At 40.7% G+C, this 21,877-nt stretch overlaps 2 protein-coding genes across 6 annotated transcripts; both read left to right on the forward strand.

Moving 5' to 3' along the window:
- Window positions 1-525: 525 nt before the first annotated feature.
- RB195_000743 (uncharacterized protein) lies at window positions 526-3,025 on the forward strand (the record flags this gene model as incomplete). 3 transcript variants are annotated; one of them, XM_064197240.1, is made up of 11 exons in its annotated part: window positions 526-562; window positions 691-847; window positions 1,204-1,369; window positions 1,450-1,533; window positions 1,714-1,863; window positions 1,937-2,029; window positions 2,087-2,161; window positions 2,220-2,301; window positions 2,417-2,604; window positions 2,658-2,840; window positions 2,981-3,025. In XM_064197240.1, the coding sequence occupies 11 exons, from the start codon at window positions 526-528 to the stop codon at window positions 3,023-3,025; spliced, it is 1,260 nt and encodes a 419-aa protein (XP_064053119.1). The 3 variants fall into 3 exon arrangements, with proteins under 3 accessions (XP_064053119.1, XP_064053120.1, XP_064053121.1); XM_064197239.1 differs by lacking the exon at window positions 1,450-1,533; XM_064197238.1 differs by lacking the exon at window positions 1,450-1,533 and having other exon boundaries at window positions 1,940-2,029.
- Window positions 3,026-13,615: 10,590 nt separating this feature from the next.
- Window positions 13,616-21,689, forward strand: RB195_000744 (uncharacterized protein; the record flags this gene model as incomplete). Of its 3 annotated transcripts, XM_064197243.1 has the most annotated exons (6): window positions 13,616-13,649; window positions 13,963-14,058; window positions 14,120-14,303; window positions 20,838-20,918; window positions 21,403-21,510; window positions 21,566-21,689. In XM_064197243.1, 6 exons carry the CDS (start codon window positions 13,616-13,618, stop codon window positions 21,687-21,689), a joined length of 627 nt encoding a protein of 208 aa, XP_064053122.1. The 3 variants fall into 3 exon arrangements, with proteins under 3 accessions (XP_064053122.1, XP_064053123.1, XP_064053124.1); XM_064197242.1 differs by lacking the exon at window positions 20,838-20,918; XM_064197241.1 differs by lacking the exon at window positions 13,963-14,058.
- Window positions 21,690-21,877: the final 188 nt, after the last annotated feature.

The raw sequence follows: 21,877 nt of genomic DNA on the forward strand, positions 1-21,877 counted from the left end.
ATTCAATTACTACTGAAGAAGGAGCAGTACTCCGAAGTTGACAACCACTGACGGGTTTTCCGGACGAATAAATGATGCAACTCTTGGCGCTGCAGCTTTAAATCATATGATGTCCGCCCTGATGAAAGACAAAAATGAAAAGGAAACCGCAGAGTGGATGTCCTGTCGACCAGACAGCTTTGTAGTGCTTTGTAAACGGAATTAAGTACTGGTGTTGTAAGAAAAGCTGCTCAAAATGTTGTTCGACTAGTGTGATACCGGCAACGTTTCTTTCCTAAGCGGCTCGGCTTGAAGTGCGCGAGATACATGCTGTGCTGTACGATGACTAGGCGAGAATCGCGGCTTGGAACTCTTTACGTATGGGCGGAGGCACGGGAATGTGTTGGGACAAATCGAGGCGGTGAACAGGTGTCGAGCAACCAATCAGAAAAGCGGTAGCCAAAAAGGAGGGATGATCCGGTTGAAGCGAGGGCGTGGTGAGGTATATAACGGACGCCGGCCGGCCACCGATATCCTGCACAGAACATGCATCGTCTTCTCATCGCAATTTCCTGCCTCACAGGTAAATTGAGGGGTTTAATACCCGAGTCTCACTCGAATGGCTTTCCATTGTTAGCTAAGGTTACTTGACTAAGATTGTTATACTCTCATCCCACTGGTGTCCGATTACACGTAACTTCCATTGTTCAGCATTCGCAGTAGCGGACTCGAAATCAGGCGAAGAGACTCCCAAGTACTGGAGAGCGATTCTCGGCGATATTTGCCAGTTGCCATCCTTCCCCCGTGCCACCGGAGACCCACATCGCTATGTTGAATGCGTCCGTCAAAGCACATACTCGGCTGACAGGTCAGTAACATATCCAATGTTTGTTTTGCTTTATGCATTTGCCTTCGTGATTTGCGCCTCTTTTTCGCACTTCTCAAGTCTCAAGTGGTCCCATGGCGATTCGCTTCTCGTATCTGAAGTGTGCTCAAATGAGCAGGAACAGCTGTGATTTAGAGGGAAAGTGATCACCGTAGCACAACGGTTTCCCCCGTTATTTTAAGCTAGGGAATTCCGGCGTCTCTTGTTTCTTCTATTGTTTGCACGTGTTTCCGAACTCCCCAAAGAACCGCCGAATAAACATAGCTGAATGTGTCTCTGGTTGCTTCCCGTTTTTGGAACTGACCCGAACACAAAAAAGAGTGTGCTAAACATTTTAGGAAGGATCTCGGAATTTGGCTTCTTCGCGAGTGTCTACCCGGCTATGAATTCGTGGCGTCCGCACGTCGTTGTAAGACCATTCGTTCTGTAAAACGGCAGCAGGAGCTGTGCGACTCGAACAACGCCACCATGTACCAGTTCTGCCCTAGCAACTCATCCACAGAGGTATGTCTTACTCCAGACTCATTGTGATTGGTTTTCATTTGAAACGCTGACTTTCGCTCATTTTTCTCGGCAACTTTGAGCAAACAAAGAGAAAAGTCGGTGGTCACTCAGGGGAGCAATTCCTCCTTCAATCCTTAAGATGGAACTCACAGAAGACTACAAAAGTTCGACGTATTCGTAATCTTCACAATCTTTCAACATACTTCTGACAGCTTTTTTCGAAATATTTGATATTATCGACAGGAGGAATAATTCGACTGAGTTTCCCTGCCTGGCGTGCCCAGAAACAGACTATTTCTTGAATCATGCGGATTCTTTGTGGAAAAACAGTATAAAAATTATAGTTCCTCGTCGAGGAAATTCGCGAGGCTCCCCGCCAATGCGCTTGCCCGAACGGCGAGGATAACTGTGTCTGCCCAAGTCCGGAAATACTGGAACCAGTCAACGTACCTATCAACTCGGAAAAGGCTCGCCGTTCGCCCATCAGCGTTTCGGTAACTGGTCGTTCAATGGCTCTTAGCCAGTTATGTAGATGTTTGACGAGTAATGCCTCACTTTGTCGTTAAGCAGCCGCTCCAGTTCTCGCAGTACCAGTCGTGTCCTTGCCCACCTGCGCAGCCTGCATGCACTTGCGTCTCCACTAACCCCAATAACGAAAGGGTAAATTTTCATCTACATAAGGTTGAATACGTCGTCTGAAACTATATCTATGTCTAGATGCTGATGTCTCTGAACTGCTGTCCCCAACCTGCGCAATCGGCTCCCTGCCAATGCCAAACCCCTCCTGATTTGGTTTGCATTTTGGAGCATTTTTTCAGATATTGCACCTAAAATTGAATATTACATTCAGAACTGCCAAACGACAACGACTCAACAGCAGTACTGTCCTCAGCAGCAGCCAGCTATCGTACAGCCACAGCCCTGCCCTCTAGGTACGGCGAGCAACTTCAACTTGTGCATTATCCAAATCCCTTTCCGCTTCTTTCCAAGTTCTGCTAGCTACAAGTAGGATTTTCTAAGTCTAATGAGAGCTGTTGTTTTGTTCAGTGCAAGGTGGAGGAGTGCAGAACGCACAGTATCAAGGAATCTGCTCCTGGATGATCGATCCTCTTGCCGTTGATCCACAGTCTCGCACCCACTACCTTCAGTGTCAACCAGCACCCAACAACTTGTTCTGTGGCAGATGGCAACGAATGCCATGCGCTCCTGGAACGATGTTCGACGTGCAGGCTCAGGTACGCTTTTCTTCCTCGTTGAGCTTCTAAACGATTATCCTGGTTTTGTATAGGTCTGTGTGTGGGACACGCAAGCAGCCCCTGCCGTGCTTCCTCAGGCCACCGCGGCCCCAATGCCTCAGGCTCCACAAGCGCCTTGCTCGTGTGTTGGAGGTGTTCAGATAGGCTCCTGTAACCAGAACTACCAGTGTCCTGGACAATCCGTGTGCCAAGTTGGACAGAACGCAGGACAGCAGGTAATACTTGATTTCATACTTCAGATGCATATCCCATCTATCTTTTGGCAATTCAGAGAACTGTTCTTCTTGTACTTTACAAAATACGCAGTTATTCTTTCATTTTTTCACCAACTGTTCCTTAATATTCACATTTTCAGTGCATGGTGTGCTGCTATTTCCGCAGAAAGTCTCTTCGCATTTAAACTCGTCCCGCTACTCTGTTCCAATCCGCTACTGCCAGCTTTCTGTACATAAGTGGATTCAGTTTCCCTAACTATTCGAAGTGACATAATAATATAGGCCATGTTCGCCATTAAATCAGCATATGAAATCGTAAAACTTCTTGATGCGGTGCCATTTCGCTAATTTCGGGCTTTCTCTGCTGATTGTCCGGTTATTGTCGCTGTCACGTGTGTGTGTGTGTGTTTTGTTGTAATAAAGTCCTTTAACATATAACAAGTTTGTTTAGTGTCCACAAAATGTTTGTTCACACACAATTCAAGCAGAATTGTATGCAGCACATATACCGACTTTCTTTTGCCAAATTCTGCAATGGTTAGAAATGAGTAAGAAGTGCCTAGATACATTTGATTCCACGAAAAATCACTTTTCCTCCGGAGTAGGAACACCTTAAAGAAGATTTAATTACCAGATTCCATAACGTTTTAGCGCCAACCCAGACTCAGTCTGAATTAAAAGCAGCTCTTCTTTTTTACCTGGACTCTCTCATATTTAATGCTGCACAGCGAATTGCGACGGTCCTTCCCAATAGAGATGCATTCCGCAATGTATATATATATAATAATGTAAATAAATAAATATATATTGCAAGGCAATATCTCAATATCTGCAGTACAGACGTTTTAAAGAAGGAGAAACGACTTTGGGTGGACGGATGAAACAAAGGCTTTCATGAAGAAAAACCCCACTGGGCCTCTCATGATAATAGGACGTAAAAATTAGGAAAATAACTGAGAAATGGAAAATATGGAAAGAAATTGGTGGCTGCAGCGGTGACGTCCACTATGACAGCATTAGTGACAGGCTCATTACGTATTTTTGCAGACACCCTGTGAAATCGCGAAATTTTGCTGCTATTCTACGTAATGTTAACATGTTACGATGCTAGTGAAGATACATTCATAATTAATAACGAGCACGAAGATCTTCAAATTCATTATTTATTGGAAAGGATGATCGCAACTCTTCTTTATCAACTCAAATTTATCTTTGTCCGAAGCAAAATAAACCGGGAATTAGGCCTATCTACCTGGCGCCGGTATCGGTGAAGTAGCAATTCTATGAATAGGCTAGCGCCGCTTCTAAAACGAGTTGTTTTAGGATTAGAGAAGTTTGTGGATTGTCTAAAAGCAAAAAGGAAAGACACTCTCGTTTGCAGGTCGCTACATCTCTCCTAGGTTACTTGACTGCTGTTTCACAGCATGAAGGTATTCGAAAGCACCACATGATCCATACTTCACAGATTCTCTTGTTGTCCACCAACTGTAGGACTAGCTATGTCACAAGTCACATCGAATGCGCATGAAATTTGATTTAGGAACATTCTGCCGCTGCATCTCACCTTTTTCGACTTGGACACGGATTTATTCATGTTTTGCTTACACCAAATGCAATGCCAAAGGAGCTAGTCAGATCTTTGCAAATATTCTACTCATTTCAGTACAGTTCACATCTACGTTGTTCTGCTTGAAGACCCATCCCTCCTCAATGCTATTGATAGACGTTCTGCCGATGACATTACGTTAGCATTACGTGAAGATAAAAAAGAACTGTACCAAGGTTGGGGTTATGGTGCAGTTGTTAAGAGGTCCCGCTACGACAGCACGGTTGGTCGATGGCTTGGGACCAGCACAGATCCAACCAAACTTTTCATCTCTCAGGCCCGCTAAATTGATACCAGACTTGTCTCGGATTAACGCCAAACACTTTATTCTTTATCGTTGTCAGCAGGATCGAAAATGATGTGAAAGAATGACAAAGTACAAGATATGCTCCGAAGTAAAAAGGAATAGCGACTGACATGAACGAGATGAGTACCGTCCGAGTTGACGATATCCACCTCTCTAACAGACCGAGATACCAAATACTTAGGTTCGATGGTTGCATCCGAGAGTCACACCCGAACCAATTCTTAGCGCAAATGCTGGTATTTTGAAATAGCAAGAAACAAAAAGTTTATGACAAAATCTTTGACGTTTAATGTAGGAGCTGTCAAGAACCATCGCCCGCCATGAATGGCGTCGAGTGCTTTAGCGTTCAAAGAAACAGAATGGTGTATCGAATTTATGAAGGAAGAAATGTTTGATCGGTGTCGCACTCCTCTGCCCTTCTACCACACCTTGCAACGGTCAACATTTTCCGCAGATCGAAATCCATTAACATAAGGATCCTGCAAACAATAGAGTGAATTACTGCATGAGAAAAGGCTAATTTTAGTTCCAAATACCGGGTTGAATTATTACTTCAAAAGCTACCACGCCGATGAAGTCCTAAATGCTTCACTACTACAGCTCATAGTCAAGACCATAGATTACGAGATCACACTGAAAGGTTATGACAATGGCGATAATCACTACGCCAGATTGTAACAAGAGAGGCATTCAGGTGCGGTCAGAAGACGTCTCTTTGACATGGTGCGAACACCAGGCGTGAGCTTGGATGAATGATCTCACTCGCATGTAAGCTTACAAACGGCTGCCGGAGCTTTCGCTTTATGGGAGAAAGCTTTTCCCCGTTGTTTCGGGGGAACAAACGTGGAGAAACTTGCAGACTCAGTCCAGTATACAACAGAACGAACAACATTTTAACAAGTTCTATCACATAGAATTAAACAAAGACAGAATAAGAAGTAAGCACAGAAAAGATGAGAGAATCAAAGCTTCGAATTCAAAAGAATGCTGGAAATAACGATGAAACCTACGTTTTTATTTTTTAAAAATTTGAAACATCGTATTCCTGAAATTTCAGTCATAATACCCCAACTTTTTGCCATCAAGAGCGAACGCAATGCACACAATCAATACAGTGCATCGCTGGGAGCAGTGTGAAAACATCACAATTAAAAGTGAACATAGCGCTTGCATTGAAAGGTACAACTAATCACGAAGTGAGAAATCGAATAAAGTACTATATGAGATGTCGAGGTATTAGTTATGAACATGTTTACATTCATTTTCGGTAAATTCATAGTAGACTTGTTGTATATTGACGTATAATGCTACTGGCATTTTTGGAAGTCTAGATAATCTGTTCTACACAATTTTAAGAATATGACGATAGAAAGTCTGAAAAGAAAACTACTACTCCAAAGGGAATTTAACATTGTTTGCAATACGTTATGCTGTGTTGTGTTATACATGTTTACGTTTACTACTTTACTGTTTACTTCTTTCAACATGATTTCTTTCAACATCATCACTTTCCACGCCATTACTTCATTGTTTTAATATCTTGATTTGTGCAATATTAAAAATATTCTGACGTCCTATACTTTTTTTGCTATATGTTAAATTATCATAGCGAGTATCAGGGCCGGAGCTCACCAAACGTTTCTATTCCTTAGCTGCAAATTCTCCACGATTTCGTGCAAAACAATGATATCTTTGTTACACCTTACTATCAGATATTACCGTGCTGCAGTAGGCATTGTATAGATCCGAAATTCGGAGTCAACTTGATTTCTCTTTCACTTGAATGCATTAACTATAGCAGATGTCATCTAATTTCGTGCGAATAAAGTATTTAGAGAGTCTTCGCTTAAGAATATTAGCAATAAGACTGGAACTATCCACTTAACTAAATAACTGAATAACATTGAAATTTGTAACGCTGAGTGGATTCCAAAAATGAGAATTTTTCTCTGCTTCCGAGTGCTATGCCTATTCTTTCCAATTTTTCAGTTTTTTCAGCATTGAAGCAAGATGACTCACGATGTACTGAATGGTACTCAGTGGAGAAAGTACTTTGTCCAAAGGATATACTGGAGAAAAATGTCCACTTTCCTTTGAGAAAATGCGCAACTTTTCTATGTTTTACTATGTTTCGTTGCACTCTTTATGTCCTTATTTTATCCAATGTCCAGTCCAGCGACTCATACTTTCCCGATCATCATGGTCTAGCCACTTATTGTTTGAACTCCATGCCAAAGATGAAGAAGTCCAAGATTATTCACTGCTTAGAAAAACTTTTGACAAGAAAGACGAGATTAAGGTAATCGCATACCATTTAATTACCAATCAAAATTCTCACAAGGACAACAAATCTTTAAGGTGTTGCCTAATGATATTTACAAGAAACTTCAAGCTACGCTCTACAGCCGTAGCCGTAAGGATAGGCGAGTTGCGCTAAAGTGATTTTTGAGTGGTTTCATGAATGCTTCCGTGGAGAATGAGTGGAACGTATCTTTCAGATGCAATAGGTTAGGAGAATGTTAAGTGATAGGTGAGGAAAAAATTCGCAATTTTAAGAAGAAAAATAAGTGCTGCTCTGCGTGTTTGAATGTCGCCTACAGTGACTACGGGAGCGTCAATGATAGTGATTGTTTTGGACGTGTAGGGCATGAGTTTAACTACTACTACAGATGTATATTTTAAGAAAAACTACATGGAAATTCTATTGCAAGATAATATTTCATAGAAAGATGCAGTTAAAAAAATAATCTGAGCTGTTCTGTTTCAAAGTTTACTATCTTATATTTTGAGGAAAATGAGTGAGGTCAACACTCCAAGTTTATTGAAATTATATTTTGCCACAAAGTACTAAATTACGGCTCGTTTGCCGCTATGATGATGACATTATCTCTCTTAATGAGAAAGCAGAAGAGAAAATCGTTGCGTACACAATGCATGTGCTAAACTTTAGCTTTCTAAGTTTTTTTTTCATAGAAGTGGTAGGGAATTTTTTGACGAGTGAGTTGCAACAACCCTAAAGGCATCCCTGTGGAAATTTTTTGGATTTTAATGTTCATCGAAAGTACTAAATCTCATTCATTGGTCAACATACATAAGAGCAAAGGCTGAGAGAGTATTCGCAGAATATTACTAAATAATGCATTCAGTGTCACAGAACCTCAGGGTATCGGCTCTGATGGTAGCAGAAAAAAGGACCACGGACTACTTGCAAATTGTTCGATACTCTGTTTGGGCAATTAGCTACATTATTTAGCGTTTATTCTATGCAACACCATAGATGAATTTATATTTCTTTTCGGGAAAATAAAGGGTCTTATACCAAAATTCAATCCAAGAGTCACTGGTGAAGCACTATCATTTTTCAATGGATTCAATGTAGTATTTCCCGACTACATAGCTTTCCTGAGCTTTTAAAGATGTCAGATGAAACGTCTTCAAAAACCCCTCAGCGAAGGTCCCTAATCACCTGAGTATTCAAGAAGAGGACTTCCATTTCTATCATTTCACCTGCGTCGTACCTATTTGAGTGGATCTTATATTACCTGTATAGAATGTTTGCTCTGAGGGTTTTTATCATTTTCCAGGAAGGACCAGTGGTGAGCCGATTCCCACCGTCAGAGACCAGTATTTAACACCAAAATGATTCCGCGACGTTGACAAAGAAAATCAAAAACTGTGTACCTACATCGAAACGCCAACGGTAGGGTGGATTGTGTGCTAGGACTTCTTATAAAAGTTCCGGCTGAGCTGGCTGCCTCTTACTTTATTATTCTGCGGAGGCATGTCTGTATGCATTTATCGTACGCTACCTATCGATTTTTCTTCCTACAGAGTAAAATCAATTTGGCTCGACTTCTCATGAGAGCAATGCTGAATAGCGATCAAGGAGCTGATGCGCCGCATAATTATCCGTGGTTTTTAAAGCTATATTTACTATGGAAAAAACATACAAACAGAAGGTCGATTCTATGGGCAAAGGAATCACGTCTCTTGAAGGCAATTCACGCTTTGACATTGGCCAACAACTCATCAAAATCGTCATAAATTTTGTTTGCTAACCAGCTTTTCAAGGGACGATTGACGTTGCAATCTGTTTACGCCTCTGTGGGAGAATATGGCGGACGAGGAAGCAGTTTCGAGGCTTTACTGTTGGTGAATTCGATGACACGCCGTTCAACATCTGGATTTGCATTATACCTTACGCATTATCCTGATAGAAAATTATTATGTTATTATTAAGTTCTTCTTGTGTCTTTTTATCTCAATTTCAGCATGAAGGCGATCAAGTTGAGCCATGTAGATTGTCGAACTGCATTGACCCGTTTGTTGTGCTCTCCTCTTCACCGCGGCTTCTAGAAGTGGAAATTTGACGGTCATTCTATTCTTGGCTTATCCTCCAACTTAGTGTCGTTAGGTTTGAAGCGAGAGAAGTATTGCTGGCCTTGTCCTTAACTGTTTCCTCGTCGAAAAACTCATTGAAATGGCGGAATGACTGTGACGCCTTCCATTCGTAGTGGTAGAACATAATATGACGAGTGTGAATATTATATTCGACACGCATGTTCACGAATAAGACAGTGGAAAATGTTTTTGCCAAGAAAATGAAAAGCGAAACTCACTTTTTTTCTGGTAAAAATCCTCACTACAGAACCAGTAATAATGCAATAATAATGCACCAATCAAATAGTAATCGAGAAGTATCGGACAACCTGTTACTTCCCCCGGATATGACTTAGCGCAACCTCGTGCCTATCGAACCAGTTCTCAATACTTACTACAACGCTGAGTCCGGACCACTACGCTGTACTCCACCTCAACTCCATCTTATCCTCGGGGCTACATATGTCCTGAGTGCTTCTCGCGACCTCTCGTACGCCACTATGCACCTCGGCTGCAAGCACTACTGCGGCTCCACACTACAACACTACTGAAACACGACTATAGCTTCGCAGAAAGAACTCAACTTCTTTAATTGCCCTCGGACGAATCACAACTTTTTTAGGCATTGTCTGTGCCTCAACGGCACATTATACTAAGGCTTACCCTAAAACTTCCTAACGTCAACGTAGGACAAACCGGTCCATTTCCCTGTGATGCGCACTCCATGTGAAGGTTACAATACTACCCACTAAATTATAAAAAATTAACAACTTACTTCAACTACTCACTAACACTTTAACACATTTGAATCTGCCACACTTGGAACTGATTGAGGAGTGTAAGGGTTAAACCACGAATTGTACAATACGTGGATACCAAAGAGAGGTGAGCATTCATGGAAATCTCGCGAATTAGTTGGTTTGGTGACAGTTTTTTACAGTTACACCGTCATCAACGAAAAAATCAGGTTCGTTGTTAAAATGGATTCAGGTGAGTCGATAGAGAGGTTGACCGCAATAAGTATTTGGATCAGAGCTATGAAGAATCTGATATAGCTGGTGATGATCCGCAATCATCAACTATTCCACAATCTTTAATGTCACGACGTGGAGCGAAATCTCAGCTAACGACTATAACAATTAAGAAAACAACTGGACAAATCCTTACCACCGTAACTTTTCTCGATTCTGTCTATTACGCGACCCTATTTTGCCAGGGCGAATGTATCCAGGGATTACGAAGATAAGAAAATTGACTCAGGTGGATCGATAGAGAGGTTGACCGCATTAATTATTTGGATCAAAGCATTGGAGTAATCTGGTGGAAGCTGGGTTTGTTGCGATAGTTCCTAGTGTGAATACGGGCGCATGCGATTTGTGGCAAGACAGTAAAGTAGCAGATAGTATTTGCATGGCTTCCAAGAAAGAGCAGTACGTGTTCAGATATACTGAAAATAAATAAAAGCTTTCTAGGTTATATGATGAATGTGCTGTTTTTATTGTTTTTTATTTGCGTACGTGAGGGAATATTTGCATTTCCGAGAGTTGTTGCCCTAATAGGTGTACGTATGATGACAGTTATGAAATAATACACATAGCGATAAAAGCTGTGTGGTAGAGAAGCTGGAAGAAAATGAAGTAGAGGAGAAAAAGAGTAATAATGAAGCGGTTGAGAGACAGCTAACGAAAAAATAATGAAATAGTGAAGAAACGGAGAAAGGACAGCAAAGAAAACCATAACATTAAAGTGAAAAAAATGGAATACCGAAAGCGAAACAATCCTGTAAAGAAAAGTCAAATTGAAAAAATACAACAATCATTTATGCGAAGGAAGAAGAGATGGAACGCAAGAAAAAATCTGTAAAAGGCAAAAGTACAACTACAAAACGAATAAAAAAAAAGAAGTGAAACGAGGAAACGAGACAACTCCGTACAATAGCTATACAAAATAAACGAAGCAGAGTAAAAACGAAACAAGTGGTAAAAACAAGTAAAAACTAACTAGAAAACAAGTAACGCGAAAGAACAAAAGAACAGCAATGGTCAATGTACATGAAGGAACAAAACAAACAACAGTGTAAACGCAAACTATATTACGGGACGAAATGCAAACAGAGCAGGAGTGACGAAAAGAAGCTGAGGTTGACGAAACATAAAATCTAGAACCCATCTGATTTACCTGAATCAAATGTGGTCGGCCACGAGGTTTTTGCCCTGGAAATATCATTCAGTGCATAGTTTGCAAGTTTCTTCACACGTTTTTTTCGTTTCTTTACGTTTCTTTACTCGGAAACTGCGGAGAGAGACGTTACCCCAGTTTGGATGTCGCAGGGCTTTTGGCGTTGGTCGATGAACGTAGCTTCCCGAAGCAAGGCGTAAGTTTAGGTACCAGTGATCGCCTGCTCAGGATTACTAGAAGTATAAAGGCAAGACCACAGATGATCATAGCTACCAACAGAAACCCGATGCATATACGACTAAATTGCTGGTATCAAACATTTACCCATTTTTCATGTTTTTATTTTATTTATCTTGTTTTTATTGTTATTGTAACATTTTTCGTGTAATAAATCAATTAGAATGTGAGAATTTGTGGCTATAAAAAACTAGAACCTCCCACTTACCTGAAGAAGAACGCAAAACACTCGACTATTGAGGGCAAAGTAGTAGGTACAGAGCGAAGAAAAAACAAATTAAAACAAAAAACTGGAAGAAAAGGGACAAAAAATATACAACTGAAAATAAGAAAATGGAAAAACCATAAACACAGATTATGTGATAGAATTATAAACAGAACTGTTAGCAGTCTGCTCGAACGTGATGGAAAAGCATTTACTCCAAAGGCGAGAGGAAAAGGATATCCAATGGGTGAGGAATAGGATATGTTGCTACCAATTATTTCATTAGGCAGTGATCCATCCTGATCCAGAATCTACAGAAAAGCGAGTTAACTTCGAAAGAAAGCGAAAGCAAAAGAAAAATCTTTCTGTATACTTTCTGCAAGCATTAAGTAGCCGGTAGAAACCTGCAGATTAGTTTCCAGTCATCCAACGCGCAGCCAGAGAACGAAATAGTACGCGTGTAATTTGAACTGCAGATTCGTAGAGATTGAAGCCTTGAATGATAGGAAAACAGAGTCATAGCCAGTTTCAGGTAAACATTTCAAACTATCTGTAGAAGACAATCGTGACAAGTTTTCTTCATTGTCTTTTCTGTGCTCTTTTCAATTTGTCAGTGTGTTTCTTTAAAAGACGTGGTGCGGAACTCACAGCCAAAGCGTAGAATTCGGGTAGGAGATTGATGCAAGGAGTGTATACGATGCAAGGATCGATGCTAGATGCAGAAGGGTTTCTTGTTTTTTTTTTTACTTTCAGATGTTTGCTTTTGATAACCCTTTCTTATTAATGTATTGTTCTTGTTTCATTTTTCTGGGCGTATCGAAATTCGTCCGAGAGATTTACAGCAGGGTCTAGCTCTCTTATTCGATGTTTGAAGATAAAACATCATATAATCAAATTACAATGTTAAAATGTCGAATGGAAAATAATACGCACAGCACATAAGAGAGTATTGCAATTGTTTTGTGAGCCCAAGGAAATATGTGCGTACCAACACCGATATATCAGTATCTCATATCCTTTTTCTATCACCACTCTGATGCCCTTTTCCTGACACTTCTCTGAGATCATCCTTACGACAACTTGCTAGAACCTTATGTGACGGTCCCCTCATAATATGTCGAACAAGCGTAGTAAATGCTTCATGGCTACTTCAAAAGGCTGGCATGATGTTGACATTTTCGTACGTCATCGCCGACCCCATTTTGTATGATATATACTCCTTTGCGAACTATTAATGACACATACTAGACCGGAAGTAGCTGGGCAGTAAACCCAGTACCCTTCCCTTTATGTCTATTTATGAGCTTTTCCTCCTCAGACCGTGAAAGGAAAGCTTGACTAGAGAAAACGACGATAAAGAGAAGAACTCATCCTTCTTAACTACGCATCTGTTATACATTGGAGCAGACTTGCAGGCTTTCTGCAGAAACTGTTTATCTGTGGCTCCTACCAAAGAGAGCTACATCATCTTGTATTTAATAGAACGTCAATTCACAGCATTCATACATCAATTCTTCGTTTAAAACTTAAATTCGACTTCTACTCGAGTTCAATGGGTTGTCTACTTACCGATTACCTTGAAAGTCTTGAGAAAAGATGAAGAGATGAATTGTAAGATAGTTTCGGAGGTGCCCAAGCAGCCCTCAACCAGACAATGGAATAAAGGCTCAGGAGGAACTAAAACGGCGAAAATTAAGCGTGGCTTCACTTTTCATTGGAAGTCTGTGGCGTATAAATCCAGTTGGGATGCATCAACGCGTTTGACTATAGCTTGCAATCGTTGAGGTACTGGAGCGCGCGTTCAATACACTGTAAGGACCAGTCGATTTATCAAGTTAGTGTTTTTATCCTTCTGGAGAAGTATGGTACTAATTTATCGAGGGGATGAAAAGAATGGTGAGCATTGAGGGATTTTTTAACTATCGATTGGTAGTGTAGTCACAAATTCGGACCTCTTAGTGAGTACGCTACACCCGCCCCACTTGATTATGAGTCGTCTTAATTGCGATGGTTTCAGGAAGTCCTAATTCATTTACTATAGCCATAACACTTCCACTCAATAAGGTTTTCTTCTGCAGCTGAATACTTTTGCAACATTTTGGCAATTATCTGGTCTGTAGGATTTTTTTCCGACTACGTCTCTGAGGTACCATTTGTTGATGCAAGTCCAACAGGTGTACATTGCGTGAAAGTGCGATCTCCGCTTTAGATTGCATCGCCGCTCGCTCCATCTCGCAACGCCGGCTGTCCCACGTACGATGTTATTTCCGCCTCCAATACAGTCCTTTCTTGAAAGCTTTTATAGGTTTTTTCCAGATATTTTGATTAGTTGTATTTTTTGGTGTAATGCTTATACACTTTTGCAGGTATGAGATGGACTAGGTCACACGATCGCGCGATGGTCGTGTTTATATTCTGCTCGTGTTGTATGTCGCTTAACGTGTTGTTCTCAAAAATTCGACGCATCCTTGAGATTAAAGAATTGGAGCGGACGTCCGAACGGGAAGCAGAGATCGTATCGCTCATCTACTACAACTCCAGCGTCGCAGGGTTGGTAACTCCTCCCAAATTTTCCGATATCGCAGCTAGATTTTATTTATTTATTTATTTATTTATTTAATAATAGCAATGATTACATAAATAGGTTACCGAATACAAGTGAAGAAACCTCTAATTATTTGCTTGCTTAAGGAATCTGTTAACAGCTTTCTTAAATACTGAAAGCTTAGCGGGTGAAGGTATTTTTTTGGATATAATTGAGTAGTCCGAGCCAGTTCTGTTAACGAAAAAGTGTTGTCTCACTGAAGACCGAGGAGGGAAAGTAAAGTCAACTTTAAATGTAGGGCCACGTGTTATCGGGTCTTTAAAAGAGAAGAAATCAGAGATTTTCAGACTAGTGTAACGATATAGGATTTTATGAACCATGATAAGATCGTTCCTTCTTCGCAGTGAAAGAGGTTCTAAATCAAAAAGTCTACTTCTGGATGATACACTAGGTATTGCATTATAATCTTGTCAATAATTCCTCCAGAAGACTACTCACTCATGTCACTTTAGTCAAATTTACAAAATCTTCAGAGCCATGGAATTATAGCTGTGTAAGATATCAAATTGTTTGCAATATTATGTAGATTATGAATATGTAACTATCATTTGACTTTTCGAAAAATATGTCCACGTCAAAGATCATGTATCCTTGTGTTTTCAATTTTATGGGCTGAAAAAATTTTTTTTCACTATTTTCTTGGACTCAGCCTTGTTATTGTGTACACGCAGGTAATTTTTTTTTCAGAAACTGCTTCCTTGATAGTTTTTGAAAGTTCTATTTACACTTAATCGGTAGAGCTCGCGCTCTCGAATCTATTGATGTGTAGATCTCACAATGAAGATCAAATTGATGCGAGTTATGAAAACAAAAGAGCGGGTTCGCATGTTTTTTTTCTCGGGTCGAAGAAATAGCGAACTTACTGGACTGCAAATTCCAATCCCAATCCTTTTAGCATTAAACCAGTGATGAATGAATGATTAACAAACACAGCTGATTTCCGTTGTCTACGAATGCTTGTTTCTCTGTTGACAACGCTAACATTATTTATAAATCTCATAGTTAATTCCTTCCTTAACTTTTAATCTTTATTTCTTGAATGTAATATTTTCGCATAGGTTAATGCACTGATCTTGGAGAAAGTGAAATGTATTTCCTTTGTCACTGTTAGAGACACAGTACACGATACTTGCGCTGGTAACCGTACCACTTAAAAATCTTGGAGTTTTTCGCTCTCCAAACTATTTATGTAACCTTAACCAGGATTACATTCTTCAGTTTTAGGGCGACATTTCAGGGAAATCTTCATGTTGGGTTCCGTTTGCTGGCTTGTGTTGCACAGAACTTACATTGCAAATATCACAGGAAAAAGTATGCCTCAAACGACGATCGAAACTAGATGGATTAATTTACGATGCAATTTCTACTCCACGAGATCGGTGAGGTGAAATTGTGCAAGGTGGACCTGTTAGGTTGCAAAAAGTGAATTTATGGTGTTACTCAATTTCTTCCTATCTTTCTTGTGCCGTTTTGTTCCGTCCATTTCGCGTACGGCTGCTTCCTCGAGTAAGTTCATCACTCCAATCCAGATCCAAATATTTCTTACATTTGTAGGAGATGTTTCGGATTTTCTTTGTCGTACCTGCAAAACCTGAACATTTCTAGCTTTCAGCAGGTAGAACGCAACAAAAAAATGCAGCACACTCTTCTTCTAAAGACCACTTGTAAAACTGTATATCAAGAAAAAAGACTTTTAAGAAATAGAATGGAAAGGAATTGAATGCATATGTCTTAAATTTGACTCATTCCCTCATTTTCCTATTTTACAACAGCAACACAAATGAGACTAATTCAAAACATATCCACCCTGTCTCTTCCATCGTCCATTTCTTAACTCGCAGAATTCGAAAATTCCTGTCCGTGCCCCCTCTTAAAGGCATCACCCCACGAATCTGGGATGGTGCGGGTTTCAGGTGGGTTATGCCTGTACGCGGTCGTAGATTATGGAGAGGAAGGTGATTCCGTTTATTTCTTCCTAATTGGCGTAATAAACGGTCCAGAAGATGCGGTTTCGAGTGTTCTGGGGCACTATTTTCCACAACGAGTTCGATTGGAGCGCGCCAGCCTTGTGTACGTGCCGTACGCCCTTCCGGGCCGTTTTTTTAGGGTAATTGGGAAGAATTGGACGGAATCACCCTTCTCCCCATAATCTACGCTAGGCTAGGCTAACCCACCCCAGATTCGTGGGGTGATGCCTTCAAGCCGAAGTATGTCAAGCAGCATGTAAAGATTTAAGAAATAAAAAAACTACCAAGAATTGGAGTTAGATGGGATAGAATGGGTATGTCTTACACTTTTTTCATTTGAATTCTTGTTATGAAATTAAGGGAATGAAAGGAATTAAGATACATCCATTCTATCTCTACCATATCACTTATTATCAGTGTTTTCTTTTGACAAGCAGCCAGATATCCGAGGCCTCCGGAAGTAGTGTTGGCAAAAATTTTTTATGTTGCGCTATCTATCGGCTAAGGGTCAGGTCATTTGTGGAGTATTCCAAAATTTGTTTAGAAAATTAAGGATCACATTTTCTAAATTCTCGTCTCTGTATTTGTTGCATTGGCTTTTTAGCTTTTACTTTACCGTTATGCTTGCGAGAAATTACGAACTTCCCTCGAAGTTACCGTTTTCGTTGAGTTGTAAACGGGTATCCGACAAACATTAAACGACTTCAAATATAGAAGGATCATGTGTTAAAAGTGCTGGGAATCTTTCGTTTGTTCGTTTTTAGTGAATGAAAATTGTCGAAGAGGGTGATGATTAGGAATGTATGGATAATTTAAGCATTAAACATTCTGTCGCATGCTTTTGCTAACTAATTAACTCAAAGAAATTTTCTATTTTAAAGGTTTCAAGGTAGAAAAGAATTCTCAGAAGACAATTCTCTTAAATCTTAAATCTTAATTTTCTTAAAGGCAGCATACCACGAATCTGGAGTGGTACGGATTTCAGGTGAAGTATTCGTATACGGGATCGTAGATTATGAAGAGCTGGGTGATTCCGTTCATTTCTTGCTAATTGGCGTAAAAAAACGGCCGGGAAGATGCGGCGTGTGCACCCGGCTGGCGCGCTCCAATCGAACTCGTTGTAGAAGAAGCGCCCGCAGCGCTCGAAGCCGCATCTGCTGGGCCGTTTTTTTACGGCAATTAGGAAGAAATGGACGGGATCACCCTTCTCTCCATAATCTACGATCCCGTCTACGAATACTCCACCTGAGATCCGTACCATCTCTGATTCGTGGGATGATGCCTTTAAACTTTTCTTAAAAGGTGCAGTAAAGGAATTATTGATCGGTTCGCAAATGTGGGAAGAAAATTAAAATACTGAGCATAAGTTTCGGGTAATCGAGGACTTTCAATAAACATAGGCGAAATGATAGTTGTTCCCGTGTGTTGAGATGGAGGCAAGGTTGTTTTAATTTCTTTGCTGTCTTTTCGGCAAATCCGCTTTCTTCACAACCTGAAAGGGTGGAATCAAAAATGATCGGGACAAATGCCTTATCAGTCGAACAAGGAAAGTCATAGCCGGCGTATCTCAGGGAAGACAAATGGAAAAATTTGCCTTAGTAATTGTATTTTTGTCTTAGGGTCCACTGTTCTTTCGACTACTTTTTGCGCATTCTCAAATTACTGTTCGAGTGTGCTGTGAGTAACGTTTACTGGAATAAATAAATAAATAAATAAATAAATAAATAAATAGAAGTGAGCGCAATTTCTTCACTATGTCTTCTTTTATTCTCGTGTTCTTTTTACTCCTTTCCGAAAAAGTAACTAATTCAATATGATTTTGCATTTCCCTGCCTATGGAGTCGAAAGTGCTTAACGGATGGTTTTCCTCCATCCCTTTCCAAAAGTTTTCCATAGCTCCGAAAATCGTTAACGCTAAACTGTCCGAGATGTTGAGGAACTAGAGTCCCAGAGAACATCATTTTGATACTTCAGCTTAATAAAGGAACTGAAAACTGTTCGGAGTTTCGTTCCAAACAATTTTTAGATCGTTTATTAAGCTGAATTATTAGAATGATGAACTTAATCTCCTTTTTCGCGCTCCTTTTCGCTTATTTCCTCCTCATTTCTGATCTCTTCTTTAGTGATCATCTATAATTCTTGATTCTAAACATCCATTCTAGGTTTTTCATCTCTTCCAAGTGTCATAGCGAACAGATCTTTTCAACTCAATTTCTCAACGTCTTCACTTAGTGCACCTTTTAGCACACATCACTAATAGGGTTGAATAAAGTCTGGGCCAATTCCACGTTATTGAAATGAAATCCAAAACGACATAAAAGGACTTCCTAGATGATGAGCGGGCTGTGGCAACTTTTTTTCTGCTCGTCCAGGAGCTGGCGATGCGAAGCATATATCGCTCCATATCTATTCTTTTAATACTTGTTTGCTGTTCCACCTAAAAGGACCCAAGTTGAATTTAAGGTTGAAGTTAACTAAGGTCTTTATCCACCTAAATGGGTAGGAATAGGTGGATAAGGTATACAATGGTATCGGTAAGTTGCAAACCGAAAAAAATCCGGTTGCACGTCCCTGTGACACGTGGGGTGAGAAATACCCTCCGTCACATCCAAATGGTTGATGAAGTTAAAAAAATGGAAGTAAATACTGAGGCATCCGCCAGAGCTAACGCGCACTTCTGGGATCAGATCAGTATGAAAAATATGCGTTACTCCAGAGGTTTAGATTAGGGCGGTATCAAAAGTCAACTAGATGTGTCCACTAGTCTCACAATGTTGTCAAGACCAAAATCGCAACATGAAAAGTCGGCACATAGTCGTGCCACTGTCGTTACTCTTGGACGAGATAGCGCAGGAATGACATCTGTGCGCTGCAGCAGAGAGGATTTTGAAGAAGAATTCTTCAACGACCGCCCTACGGTGCTACTGATGAATGATAACTTCACCTCTTCCGAGCGTTTACCGTGGACCGCTGTTTAAAGGCATCACCCCACGAATCTGAAGTGGTGCAGATTTCAGGTGGAGTATTCGTATACGGGATGGGAGACTACGGAGAGGGAGATGATTCCGTCCATTTCTTTCTAATTGCCGTAAAAAACGGCCCGGAAGATGCGGCGTCGCACAAGACTGGCGCGCTCCAATCGAACCTCTTGTACAAAATAGTGCGCCAAAACGAATGAAGCCGTATCTTCCGGACCGTTTTTTACGGCAATTAGGAAGAAATGGACAAAATCAGCCCTCTCTCCATAATCTGCAATCCCGTATACGAATACTTCACCTCAAATCTGCACCACCTCAGATTCGTGGGGTGATGCCTTTAAGCGAGCTGCTTGAGTCAAATTAAATACGAGTTCCGGGAGTTGCACGATGAGAAAGCTACTGAGGTACCGTAAGAGATTGAAATCAATCATGTAAACAAGGGACTGCTCATTTTTTCCATTATTAATTTAAAAGTATTTTATTATTATTAGTAGTAGTTTATCAGTTGTTGTGGAAAGGTTGGTCGTTTAAAATGTAGGATGAATTGCCCATTTCAGGCTTTGAAGGTGATATTGCCGAAACGTTAACCAATAAATTTATTTAACAACCTCGTGTACAGCTTATCAAACTCGATACTACTATTTTAGTATTATTCAATATTCTCCATAAAAGAATCCAAGAGTCTCACTATTAAAATAAGTCTTCCGGTCCTCAGATGTCATGTAAAGTCTCTCATCATCTAGAAATCTATTCCAGAAACTTAAGTCGTAACGAAGTTTACGTCATGGGAAATCTCGAATGTAACATTGTTACCGATTGTTGTTTTCGAAAGTTCCTGACTCGTTTACCACAACACATTTTCTCCTTGATGCAGAGCTCTTCTCTCCACATCTGATTAGAAACGCCAATTATATCTATGATCGGGTCAAAACTACATGAAACACGGTGCAGTTGTGGCTGCGCTCGAAGCGACGCGGTGGAGACAGCGGTCGGAGTCGAGGTGGGACCGTCGCGAAGTGCAGCGAGGTGCTAACTCCACCGCGTCGTTTTGAGCGCAACCGCTTACGCAACTGCATGACCCAAGTCGTTTTGACCCTACCGTAGCAATGACATGTGCCGTTTTAACGCCGACGGTCAGAGGCCTTTGGTAAGGAAGGAGTTAAGTGTCACAAATGAGCACAAATGTAGTTTTCTGTAACTCCTGTTCACTAGAAGAAACTAACATTAAACGTCATTCTTTTCATACCGTTTGGGAAACGATTGCCACAAGGCAATGTATTACAGGAACCCTTTATCTCCACGCGGCAACCATATATAAGGGCTGGCACCTAGTAGTCGGTTACATTTTTCAACAGTTCGCCAATCAGTGGATATCTAGAAGACCAGTCTCTTGTTAGATTATCGTTGTGTCCTCTTGCGTCGTGTTAAATTCAGCCTCGTTCGATGGCACCGCCAAAAAGAGCTTGTTTCATATTACAGTAGTGACTAGGGGTTTCCATAGTGATTCTCTATTTTTTATTTGATATTCATTCAGAGGTGCTCCGTCACTTTATTTGCTGATTCAATCAGAAGATGGTGTATTCCCTGATGGTGCTCTATGTGAAAGTCGAAATGGGTCGTCACACCCTAATTGTAAAACCCTTATAATCTCCAGGAATTATCTTGGGGCGTGGCATTATCGTATGCAACCCCAAAGGAGAGAAATTACAAGCCGAACAGTTTTCGGAGGACAGTAGCCCGCCATCCGAGCTCGTCGAAGGTTCTCCGGATCCGGGCATTTGGCCCTGAATCCCCCACCGATGCCCGCTGAACCTTTTGACGGACTCTCTGTTCGCCAGAAGAAATTAACATTAAAAGTCGTCCTTTTCATACCGTTATGTTCCACAAGAATTTACAAAAATCCCTTTATCTCCAAACCAAATGTAAATATATCTACACTTTCAACAAATCAATCAGTGGATATATAGAAGACCATTTGTTAAAATCGTTGGTCCTCTTTCGTGTAAAAGCAGTTATGGGAAAAAGAGCTTGTTTTATATTATAGCGGTGGCTAGCGGTTTCCAAAGTGAATCTCTATTTTTCAATTGATATTCATTCAGAGGTGCTTCGTCGCTTTATTTGCTGATTCAATCAGAAGATGGTGTATTCCCTGATGGTGCTCTATGTGAAAGTCGAAATGGGTCGTCACACAATAAAAATAATCTCAGGTTATCTTCGTCATTATCGTATGCAGCCCCAAAAATTACAAATGAACATTTTCAGGACAGTAGCGCTCGGCTCGTCGAATGTTCTCATCGGGATTTGTGAAACTGCCGCTGAACCTTTTGAGATCTCTGTGCGCTTAGATGACTTTAATGTAGCCGTAAGTTCCGGTAATTCATTTTAGAGGTAAAAGTATAACAGCCTTAAAAAGTGCCTCTCATTGCACCTCATTTCCCGTTTTCTCGCTTAGATTATGGAGAGGAGGTGATTCCGACCATTTCTTCCTAAGTGCAGTAAAAAACGGCAAGAAACATGCTGCGCGTGCACAAAGCTGACGCGCTCCAATCGAACTCGTTGTAGGAAGTAGCGCGC

Source organism: Necator americanus, chromosome IV (genome assembly GCF_031761385.1).
Source record: "Necator americanus strain Aroian chromosome IV, whole genome shotgun sequence".
Taxonomy (NCBI): Eukaryota; Metazoa; Nematoda; class Chromadorea; order Rhabditida; family Ancylostomatidae; genus Necator; species Necator americanus.